General features: G+C 36.7%; 1 protein-coding gene across 1 annotated transcript in view; it reads right to left on the reverse strand.

Moving 5' to 3' along the window:
* The window catches only part of OTC (ornithine transcarbamylase), a 51,239-nt gene that overhangs the window by 13,319 nt on the left and 25,092 nt on the right, over positions 1-12,828 (reverse strand). The window contains exons 5-6 of the mRNA XM_016197049.2: positions 2,984-3,137; positions 970-1,092 (exon numbers count right to left, since the gene is read on the reverse strand). Coding sequence (XP_016052535.2) covers positions 970-1,092; positions 2,984-3,137 — 277 coding nt within the window. The remainder of the gene's footprint in view (positions 1-969; positions 1,093-2,983; positions 3,138-12,828) is intronic.

Below are 12,828 nucleotides of genomic sequence, written 5' to 3' on the forward strand. Positions count from 1 at the left end.
ACTTATACTCCAAAGTACCTATGGAATCAAGCTGAGGCTCCCTTCTGTGAGACTGTGCCTTACATGACCAAATTATCCTGGTTTGCATGGTACTCTCCCAGTTTTTAGCACCAATAGTCCCATGTCCCCAGAAATCCCCACTCCTGGGCAAACCAGGATGCTTGGTCACTGTAAATAGCATTTTTGTTTAGATTCTTCCCTTTCTCTGTTCTGCTCCCCCTGTTCCCCTACAGGTTTCCCTCCTGAGTGCTTCCTTAATAAATCACTTCATCTCATCATGTAGGCATTTTACCATCTCATATCATCATAAGAAGAAGGGTAGTGCAGTACAGTAAGATATTTAGAGAGAGAGAGGCAGACAGACAGAAAGAGAACATTCACATAACTTTTATTACAATATATTGTTATAATTGTCCTATTCTATCATTAGTTACTGTTAATCTCTTACCAGGCCTAATTTATAAATTAAACATTACCATAGGTATGTATGTATAGGGAAAATCATATATATAAAGTTCAGTTCTTTCTGTGGTGTCAAGCATCCACTGAGGATCTTGGAACATATCTCCCATAGACAAGTGGGGACTACTATATTAGAAAAATGTCAGCATCCTAGCCATGCCTTGTGAATTCTATGCTGTCTGGATTTTATTGCTTTCTTCAGCCTTTGTGGCAGCAATGCACAAGGATGCCAATCATCAGAATGGCTGATTTCAGGCCATTCGAGAGAATAATTCAGATATACTTTTACATGGACTCATAAGCATCAGCCAAGACTTTCTTATTGTAGAGATGGGAAATTGGGTACTCAAGAGGCCAAACAGTAGGATTGGTAACATAACCTAAATTTTATGGCCTCACCTGTGCTCTTGAACGGAAGAGAAGTTTGTTTTCACTGGGTTATTCCATCTGGGGATGATTTGGGGGGGGGGGGGGGGGCGGTAGATTCAAGGTAGAAAGTTTCCCTACCTTTGGAGTAGCTGCTTGAATGTGCATTCCAAATTTTGCTGCACTCATCATGATGGAGTGCAGAATGTTGTTCCCATCCCCAATCCAGCTGAGGGTAAGGCCTTTCAGAGAGCCATAGTGTTCCTAAAAGGCAAGGGATGGAGGAGATTATATCCAGGAGGAATTCCACTATGTGAAACAATTATTAGAGTTAAAATTTAAAAAAACAAAAAACAGTCTTTACCCCAATTTTAATGCTTTGTTGGAATGATTAAACTATTGTTTTGCATTATACAGAGAAATTAAATAATATGAATGTACAATCACAAAAATAGCAAAATGTCCTAATATCTTAAACCAATACATCTTATGAACTCATATGAACACTCATATCTTCAAACTTTTCAAATCTGAATCTTTGTCATATTCATTCATTCATTCATTCATTCAACAACTTAAGCACCATCCATGTCCACTTTCCTTGGCCCTGTAGATATAGCAAAGAACAAAGAAAAAAAAAATCACTGACTTTATGGAGTTTACATTTGTTGGTATAAGAAAGGGGAAATACAATGCACCTAGAACAGTGTAGCCTGGTAGTTGAATATGTTTTCATGTATATAAAGTTGAAAAACATGTCTATTAATACTCTTAGCTGCTACATGTATAGACATGTGTAGCTAAACACATGCCTTGGAATTATAAATATAGACATCAGTATAATAATTCCCTTGTGTGGTGGGAGGAAATGAGATCAGGAAGAGTTACACAGTCAGCTTCAACTCTATCTGTAATAATATTTTATTCAAAAACAGCAAAAAATTCTAAAGTAAGATTTGACAAAGCTGTATGATGGGTATATGGGTGTTTCTTTTCTTTTCTTGAGGTATCTATAGGTTTTATATATTTTTATGTTTATAAAGATAAGATTAAAAAAAAATAAAGGCTAAGCAATTTGGAGATCACTGAACTATTAGGTGACTAAGCTAGGATTTAAATCCAGGTCCATCTGATTTAGATTCCACGCTCCTCATAAGCTGCTATTTATTTATTCAACTCTCACTTTGAGGGTCTCCTATATGAAGTCATTGCACCAGGTCCTGCAGGGGACAATATGATGAATAGGGCATTTCACTGTCCCTCAGTGAATTTATAATCTAGTAATGACAATGCCCTAGGGCTAAGCATTGAATTATCTGGTATATATGTAAAACCCCATGAACAAATAGCCACTTGGTATCTAACATCGTTGTATCATCCTCTCTGCATGAATCTTATCCTCATCACCAACAAGTTTCATTTTGAGTTTAACTTCACATTTATATGCGCATAGCTTATTCAAATGAGGAGGAATATGGACCTATCCAGTTTTCCCTGCCTCCCCAGAATAGTCCATAGACACGGAAACCATGGTTTTCAGGATTCCCAGTTGCAAAACTATGCAGATTGGCTGTGGCAAAACAAATGAGATAAATCTTTCAAAGTTATTCAAGTTCCTAAATTGGGGGTACATGCCTAAATTTGAGTCTCAATTCTATGTATTGTGCATGTCCTTAAGTCAAGCCTTAAATAATCGGTTTATTAAAATGATAGAAAACAGCCTTCTTTTCAGAAAGTGATTTCGTAATTCACCATTTTGAATATTCAAAGCACACTCCACCAGTTTTCACTCCTGAGCCACAGAGCCTGATGTATGGAGGATTACATAAAGCTTTTCCATTCTGTATGTTCCAGCATTCTGTATTCATCCATTGTGTTAGATATGGCACCAAAAAGCAAAAGGATTGAAAGATCATGGGATGAGAGAGAGTCTAAAGAGGTTGTGAATCCGGTTGAGAACAAAAGGCTCTTACAGTATGTTTTTAACAATGCCCTGTTCCTTGAATATTTAATATACAAACATATGCTATAATTCTTTGCTAAGATGATATTTGAAAACAAAACATTAATGCCATGATTGAAATGGTTCCATTTAGAGCTAGTCAAGAACTATTTATTGATTTTGCTCTTGTATAAGGCAAGGAAATAAGCCAACCTGGAGCGTGAGGTAGTCAGCCAGGATCTGGATAGGATGGTACAAATCTGACAGCCCATTGACGATGGGGATGGATGCTTCTTTAGCCAGGGTGTCCAGATCTGATTGTTTATACACTCGAGCCAACACTGCATCTGTCATGCTAGATAACACACTGCAGCAAACCAAGAAAAGATAACCTAAGTTAATTATGCCTAATAATTCCTTCTTTAATATAGAATCTTAAACAGTAATAATAAATGCTAATAAATTAGAATTTTTACTAAGTTACATCTACTGATCACCATAACAGATTTAAAAGCTAATATTAAACATGTAGTCATTGCGAAGCCAGATGTTGTTCCACTGACGTCTTAAGCAGTGACTGCTGATTTTACTATTTTTTTTACAGAGATAAGAAATCAATTGTGGGACTAGCAGTCATAATGATGAATTATAATTAATAAGTAGCAGTTGGTAAAGTTAAAAGAGGCAAGACTAAAAACAAGATACACAGAGAAACATTAATGACCTGGCATGTGGCTAATTTTCTTTTGCACCATCCCATAGACAAATATACATTTTCACTATAAAATTGAAAATACCAATGTGGTAGCCGGCAGAGGCGCACACACAGATTACCATGAGCTCATAGCCCCCAGCTGTTTACCTTCAGAATCCACTGCAGCATTCCTGTTGAGGCCCCAGTTTCCCCAGGCTGCTCCCACCAACGACTGAGCATGGTGGGGGCACCAGAGCTGGGCCATTCTGCCACACATGAGACTTTTCTGATGGGCAGTGTGGTGAGGCTCCTCATCAGCCTGGATGAGAATTTCCCAGGGCTGCACTGTGTCTGAGGTTCTTTCTATCCTACTCTTTCCTTCCTCCTCTCCTTTCACTGGGGTCAGACCTGAATCACCCCTCTGAAGCCTCTCCCTAGCTACTCCTCCTTCTTCTATCCTTAATCCTTTACAGTTGTTTCCCCAAATACAACTCTTGCATCTCTAATTCCATCCAGTGAACTTGAACTGACACAGCCAGCAATGAATTCTTGCAGGGGCTGAGCCTGAGAAGGCATTTAGCCCTTGGCCCTGCACTCTGTATAGTTATCAGCATCTCTGCAAAAGGCAGAAAGTATTCAACATCATACAACACACACACACACACACACACACGCATACACACACAAAATCTATCAAGAAAGCAACACAAATCAAATTGTGGCCACAAATTCAAACAATTCATAGGAAGATGGATATTATTATTATCATTTTATAGCCAAAGGACCTGAGACACAGGGAGTTTAAGTAACTTGCCCTGAATCACATAGCTAATTAAGTTGGAGGAGCTCAGATTCAAATCAAAGTCAGTTTAACACAAAAGTCCATATTCTTACCATTATAACACATGACCTCAAATTTGATGATGATTTTGGTTAAAATCTTATTTTTTTGTTATTTAAGGGAAACCCTCACAACAGAGGCTTCTAATCATTTCAGTTTTAAGGAACTATTCTTAGTAGCAAAAAAAATTTGGAAATCCTCTCATGATAGTAGTTATATTAAAAGATAGAGTCATGATTATAAATCTGGCTCTGGATTATAAATCTGGCTCTGTAATTTAGTAGCTGTGGGTTCATTTTATACTTCTGTCCTCCAGAAGTTTGTAAGATAATATATTTGTGTTGTTTCAAGTCACTAATTTTCAGGTAATTTGTTAAAGCAGCAATTGAAAATCAATAAAGGGCCCATGATAAAAAGTGAAAACTATGTGATAAAAATATATTCAGCCTAGTGGCCAGCAGTTTGAATTTAATTCATCTTGAATTTAAGAAATAGTTCTCAAAACCCAGTCAAACTTAAGTGGTCAGCAATACACTTAACTTGCATTCCTTGCCTACAAAGATGATTTTTTTCTTCCAGTCTGCTAAAATTACATACATAAACCCTGAAAGTGTATAAAATAGTCTCTTGTAGAATTCCAAACAATCCAGCAGTGTATAGAAGTTTAAATTCCATAACCATGTAAGGATATGAATAAAAGTAAGGATAAGAAAGTAAAACAATATTAAATCTATGATATTAATAGTATTATGCCTAGTTTTGTTGTTAAATATTAATCATCTCTGTAATCAAAATGACATTTTATATGTATCTTTTCCTTTTTAAAATGTTTAGGGCAGCCCAACCAGTGTGGCTTAGTGGTTGTGTCGATGGGTGAGGAGGTCACTGTTCAATTCCAGGTCAGGGCACATGCCCAGGTTGTGGGCTCTATTCCCAGTAGGGGGTGAGCCAGAGGCAACCGGTGGATGATTCTCTCTCATCATTGATGTTTCTATCTATCTCTCCCTCTCCTTTCCTCTCTCTAAAACCAATAAAAACATATTTTTTAAAAATGTTCAGAGCATTCAAGGTATTCTGAAATGCTAAGCTTGTGATTGAGTTAAATATTAAGCATTTGATTAAGTCTGCAATCTATTTAAATGGCTGAGGAAACTTGTGTGCATTTAATATGTATTTGATTTATTGGTTGGATAAGTTTAAAGCAATCATTCTAAAACTTGAACCTGCATCAGAATCACCAGGAGGGTTTGTTAGAATACAGCCAGTCATGGTCTGATTCAGTGGGTCTGGTTTGGGGCCCAAAAGAATTTGCATTTCTAACAAGTGCTGCTTCTGCTGCTGCTTTGGGGAGCACACTTTAAAAACCACTGAGGAATGTTTGCTATTTTATGTTTAAAGGAATGTTAAATGTTTGATAAATTAATAAGATGAACAGATTGGACTGTAAAAAAAAAAAAACCCAAAACACTACAGAGTAGGTAATATTCCTACAGACACAAAAAGCCCTTGGACATTAAAGCACCTATGGGCAAAAGGGACCACAGTAAAACTTGATAGAAAATACCACTGCAATCCTCCTTCAGCCACAGAATGTGAAGGTGAAGTGGGATCGGTGATGTGGGAGGGGAGGACGGGTCCCAGGTTGTTTTCACATTGTAATCACTGGGGAAAACAGAGATATCAAAGACCTTTAAGTAGATTATTAGTTCATATTATTTTGTCAGTGATGTTGCTTTCTACCTTTTGTTTAAAGTTTATATAAATCATGGAGAAATCACCATGATTCTTTCTTCTTCCAGGCTACTAAACATCTTTAAATATAAAAAGCCTTTTCCACTGGAAAAAAGTGACAAACCTGTAAATAGAGCTGGGCTTATAGGCACATTAACTGTAATTTAGGCTTTCTATAGCTCTACATCAATTTTAAACCCCTGCTTTAAACATTGTAAGAGCTGTGTTATATGTGCTACAAATGAAAGGTTGACAAGTTAAACATACTCTGGCTCAGTAATGACTTTTCATTTGGTCTCTTTTCATTCCCATTGAATATATAGAATTCTGTTTGCCTTCCAGTGGATTCCTGAAACTTTGCAATCTTAGGTATCTGTCCACAATAGTAGCAAAACCGCTTTTGCAAAATCCAAATTACCTAAATTTAAAGTTTCTCACACATAGCAGTTTCCTCTGGATGTTTAATAGCTAATATTAGGATTTAAAATAATTGACAAGTTAAAAACTTATTCAACTAATTTTGCCTAAATGTTTAAAATGTGTTAGGTCCCCCCCCCCTTATCTCTTTTGCTGCTGTTTAGAAAAAAGAGAAGCATGGCATAGGACTTCAAGTGGAAAGATGGCTCAGGAGATAAAATGTTAACATTGATTATTTCTAGATGATGGCAGTATTGCTGGTTCTATCTATATTTTTAAAATATCTTTTAGTAGTGTCCACCAAAAGGAGTATTATTGTAATAACCAGAAAAATCGTGTTATTCAAAAAATACACTTTTGATAATAACTGAAAATGAACTAAGGCTTCTTAGAGCAATGGCTAATTCTTGGCCTTGGTAAAGATATGTGCAAGATGGGCTTGGAATATCTTGCCATATCAAAAGGCAAGGGAACAATCAAAGACTAATAGAATTATGTCAAAATGACTCAGTAGCAAACTTGAAGACAGAGCAATATGGCTAAATATGGGACAATCTGAGCATCAATAATAGTAACTACAATGAACTGAAACCTTAAAATATGTTAAAATATTTAAAATGCATGAATTTTAAAGATACTAAAAAAAGAAGAACATTAAGAAGAGTCATAGCAAGACCACTTTCAACTCAATTTAAAAGTGAATTCTGAATCAGTTTGTATAAACTCTCAGCAGAACAGTCAGATTGTATAAAATGGAACAAGATAGTTCAATATGTAAAGAGTGTCCTATACTTTATTTTTTCACTCATGCTCAAGGACAATTTCTAAGGAATGGTGTGGAGTCATGAAAAGGATGGTTGATCTAAGTAACCTATGAAGACCTTCCCAACTTCAAGTTTCTATTATTCTTTGATAGTTTGTGCTTTATTAAGATCAAAACTTGTTTAGGAATCAACTAAAACACCCAGAAGGCCAATAAATAAATAAATAAATAAATAAATAAATAAATAAATAAATAAATAAATAAATAAAAACAAAACAAAAACACCCCATGGACCCAGGAAGGCCTGCTGCAGAGTCTCTGTGGTTGACTGAACAGATACTAAAAAAACAGCAAGAACAACAAAAATCATATGCTGGACCAGATCATAACAGCAAATGTGGATATTGATGAGATGGACAATCACATAGCAATCTTGATGCTCTTAGAGGAAGTTGGGTTATTCCTAAACTATTGGAATATAGTGAATATGTTTCAAAAGGCAAAGGCAAACACATGTTTTATTCTCATAGGGTCCTGCCATGCACTCTTCCCTTTGTCCCCATCCTGCCTTAAATAAAACTGCATGCCCCTTAAATTCTAGTTTGTTATCAATGCTATCTCCTATCAGTAGAATAGTTGATGCAAACAGTAGGAGGAACTTTTGGTTGCTCATAATGATACCACTGAGAACCCTGTAATCATAAAAAAAAGCATTAAAATATGTTTCCTATTTTTATTTTCTATTAAAGCAGACCACCGCCCTAGAGTAGACATAGACTTTATCCTTAACGTAAATTGGTAAAGTAATAAACTTGCCGACTGAGTCTCCTTCTAGGAGGAGAATATTCCAGCACTGTGGTATCTCTACCCAGGTTAAAATTTTAGTTATATCAATATAGGAATTATGAGGAAACAAGATAATACCTTCAGCAAACCTAGATGGGCTCCTTTCAAATGCGCTAGTATTGGAAGAAGGCCAGGGATACTGAATGAAATTGCCATATGCAATTTATTCACGAAGGTTTCTATAATAGCTAGATTATTTTGACTTAGATGTTAGTTCCTAGCTTTGAGGACCTCAGAGATACATGGGTAGGGCATAATGGCATTCAGAATGACCTCCTCAAAATGTACTTTAGACATTTTAGTTTAGTGTCAGTCTGAGATGGTTAGAATTGGGTCAGAGCTTATTCTGAGATTGAGTTAGGCCATCACTTGATTCAACCAACATTACTTGAATTTATTCCCTGTGCTTGTCCTTCACAAGCATGATGTCATTTATCCTCATATAACTCACTGAGATAAGTATTCGTATCTCCATTTCACAGATGAGGAACCTAAGACTCAGAAGCAAGTGGTCTAAACCACAGAGTCAACATGATATGAGCTGTTAATTAAACTGAAGCCTGACCCTGCTTGAAAGCCCCCACCCTTTACACTATTGCAAACTGCCTCTAAACTATGAATATATCATATTTCATGTTGGAAGGGACTGCTTTTTGTTACCATTTACCAAAAATCATATAACTGCCATGCCTGCTAGCTTCTTAGTGACCTCTGTAAAGATTCATGGAGATATATTTCCTATTAGATACCAATTATTAGTACCTAATTAGGTACATATTTCCCATTAGATGCTAATATTTTAAAGCATTTTACTAAGAAACCTAAGAAAGATTGCTTTTTTGTCTTAATATCATTGCTATAAATAGCTTAATAATAGTATTATAGCTTTTTAAAACAATCTTTCAATGTGACAGTGGTTCACTCTTTCTGTTGAGGACCATGACTCATCCACAAATTTCTCTATAATTTCCATTATTTGAGTTACTAGAATGACAATGATTTGAAACCTTTTCATGTTGTTGCAGGGGCATGTGCATATGTGCTTTATAGTGTGTGAATGGTATCCCCCAAATTCTTGTCCACCTGGAAACTCAGAATGTGACCTTGTTTGGAAATAGGATCTTTGCAGATATAATTAGTTAAGATGAGGTCATACTGGAGTAGTGTGGGCCTTAAATCCAATGACAGATGTCTTGATAAGAGGAGAGGATATATAAGGACATTTTTTAAAAGCCCAAGTGAAGATGGAGGCAAGGAAGGATTCTTCCCTAGGGCCTTTCAAGTGAGCATGGCCTTGCTGACACCTTGAATTTAGACTTCTATCCTCCAGAACTGTGAGAGAATAAGTTTCTGTTGTTTTAAGTCACCAAGTTTGTGATAATTTGTAGTCCTAAGAAACTAATATGGTGGTTTGTGCTGATTTTCCTTTCTACTAATTTTACATCGACAGACCATACTTTAGCAATCACCACCATAAGTAAATTACATTTATAAGAAAAGTAATTAGAGTAGAACAACGTTACATTATTTGGTTTTATATGGAGCTTTTCATACACATGGTTCCTGAAGCTGCATTATGAAGTACTGTATTAAAGTGAAAGTGACTGTGAAGCTATTATGCAGCTTTCAATAGTAGACTCAGAGCATTAGGCATGAAGAGCTGTCATTATAGAAGAAACAGAAAGCCTTGAAATTAGAGTGATAATGTCTTTCTGCTGTTCCTAAGTTCCAACGGATTTTAAACTTCTAAAATATCAGTGATCTGAGTCATGCTAAGGTGTCATTTTTGGTGCCACATTTAAAAGAACAAGCCCAAAGCAAGGAAAAAGAAAAGAAAATATCCAACTCAACCCCAGCAGAGCACCAGAGCACCAGAGAATTGACAATATCTGAAAATACTATAGAATCTGAAAAAAAATTAACTGAACATATGTATATGTTTTGTGTCTTCTGATATGTTAGGGGGTAGAAAAGAGTTGTTAAGAGATACTTTTCAAAAGAGGGAAGTAAACAATGGTTGATTCTGTCCAATGGGAGTCTGGCGCTATAGGGACCCACACTGAACTAAGGATACAATTCAAATATTAAGGCTGTCCTCCCATGGGTGTAGCATACACTCCCTTACCAGTTAAAGTATATTGAGGTAAAAGACAGTTAGAAAAATCCAGAAGAGAAATGAGAGCCCTGTTGTGAAAAAAAGGAGAAAAAAAAAAAAAAAGCGTTAACATAACAATCCTAACATGGCTATCTTCAAAGGGCCTGCTTACCAGGATGGCCCTTGGCTAGTATCTGGAAACTTGGACTTCGGGAGGGTTTCCATCATTCCTAGAAATAATAAGGATGGCTCACAACCTAAACTGTTTGTATAAAACAGTATGGATTATGCTGAACACCTGCTCTCCTTTTGGGAGTGTAGAATTTGGGTTTATGCTAGGCAGAAGGTGCCTATGTGACCAGCCTTCAATAAAAATCTTGAGGACTGAGTAAAGACTCACTGATTTCACACTTGTTGCCACAACTGGTTACTGGGGGAATTAAGAATGTCCTGCGTGTCTCCACTTGGAAAAGGCCCTTGGAAGTTTGTGCCTGGTCTCCTCTGGACTTGGTCCCATGTGCCTTTTCCCTTTGCTGACTTTGCTTTGTATTCTTTTTTATGTAATGAATCTTAGTCATGAGTATGACCATATGCTTGGTCTTGTGAGTCCTAATGAATCGTTGAACCTGGGGGTGGTCTTGGGGAGCCCTGACACACCAGTTTCTGCACTGATAAGTCCACAGCTTCATCTCAGTGCTCCCCCCTCTCCCCACTAGCATCCTCAGATTATATAATACTCAACTTAGACTTAGCTAAGGAGAATTTGCCCACAATATTTTGAAGAGTAAACAGGTTTTATTATTTTAATCAAAAAAGAAAAGGGCAACACATTCTATTTTGAATGTGTTTTAGGTTTTTGACTCCTTGATCTGATTTTATTTCCCCTTCCTTTGGTGGCTGAGACAGGACCAACTTTTAAGGGTACTATTTTTATCTGTGGATTTAAAATTTTTATTTTCAGACTTTAAAACATTGTTAGCTCTTCTTCTGCTCCTGAATACATCAAGCTTGCCTTAACCTTTTGTACCAGCAGTTCTTTCTGTCTGCTGTGCTCTTCCCACAGCTTTGCATACCTGGCTCTGTCTCTTCAGTAAGTTCTCAATTTAACTGTCACCTCCTCACAGAGGCCTTCCCTAATCATCCAATCTAAAGTAGCCCTCACCCCACTCACAGATCACGTTGTTTTAGCTTCATAAAAGCTCTTATTTCAACCTGCTAGTCTATTCATGCTTAATTTATTTGTTTGGTGAAGGCCTCTTCCCCCTAGAATATAATTTCCACTCAAACAAGGCTTTTGTTTAATTTGATAAGCATTTATTCTCGGTGCTAAAACAATTCCTGGAAGAAAATCTAGGCATTTAATAAATATTTTTAATAAATGAATAATTTAGTCATTTGACTAAATAAGAGAGACACTTCAGAAATTGCATTTAACAGTTTTCAGGGGACTAGCCCAATTTTGCCTTTTTTTTTTTCCCCTGTTGCCACATTCATTGTATTCCCCCTCAGGTTCTTTCCCCATGGGCAGCCACTTTTTTTTATTGCACCAGGCCCCCAAAACAGCTAGATAGGCAAATGGAGAAACAATGCCATCAATCATTATCAGGTAGGCACTGTCCTCTTTCTTTGAAAGGGCCAGCACTGTTATTTAAACATCATCCAATATCTTAGCATCTTACAAAGTTTAACTTCTACAGAAAGCAAGGAGGCAATTGCTATGGACCGAATAGTGCATATTGGCAGATAGATGTCATTAAGATTTACTTCCTTCCATCTTCTGTTCAGTTGCTTCCGTGAAAGGCAGTAGGTTTCTCTTGTCTTCTTCAATTTAGATTTATTGAATTTCTGAATCTCAGCCATATCTTGTTTGTCAGATATTTTGGCAGATTAAGTAGTAATGGGGTACACAAAAGAAAGTCAGATTTCCACAGTGGTTACTCTTCCCCATTTTTGACATTCCCATCTCCCATTGCAGCCTCGTCTGAAATTGCACTAACCTTATTCTCCTTGTACCCTGATGATTTCCTCCTACCCCTCCTTAACTGCATCTGTGCTCAAGATTCAGCCTTCTGCAATTCTCCCACAATGAGACTCTGTAGCTCATTTTATACCACTGAGCTTATACTTCTCTCTAGCTTTCACTTTCACCCAAGGTCTTTATCTCCAATGGCCTGTTGCCATTTATTTGTATTTGGAGGTTCAACCTTTAATGAAATATGTCCAACACCTAATCTACCACCTTCTCCTCAAAGAAGAAACTTCTTTCATTTTCTTTTTTCTAATATATACATACATATTTTAATAACTTATCTGAAATCATTTTGTCCCACTATTAATGTACCCTTCATAATCAGTTATCATTAAACCATATAAATAGCTTATTAGCTGTCTCTTATTTACCATTCCCTTCACTAATGCACTAGCATAGATTGATAGCACAAGAGCCCAGAATTACAATACAACCTTTCAATTCAGGGTCTCTCCAAGTGTGGTCCAGCCACCCTTGCAGCAGAATCCTTTGAGTGTTAAAATATAGATGCTCAGACACCATCTGAACCCTAACCTGCAGAATTATAAATTATCTTTCTACCTCCTATCTCCACCTCAATCCAAATTACTCTGCAACCGTCTACACATGGCTTACATTGGGACACACCTCTGTTTAAGGACT

The sequence above is a fragment of the Miniopterus natalensis genome, chromosome X, assembly GCF_054644295.1.
Source record: "Miniopterus natalensis isolate mMinNat1 chromosome X, mMinNat1.hap1, whole genome shotgun sequence".
Lineage (NCBI taxonomy): Eukaryota > Metazoa > Chordata > Mammalia > Chiroptera > Miniopteridae > Miniopterus > Miniopterus natalensis.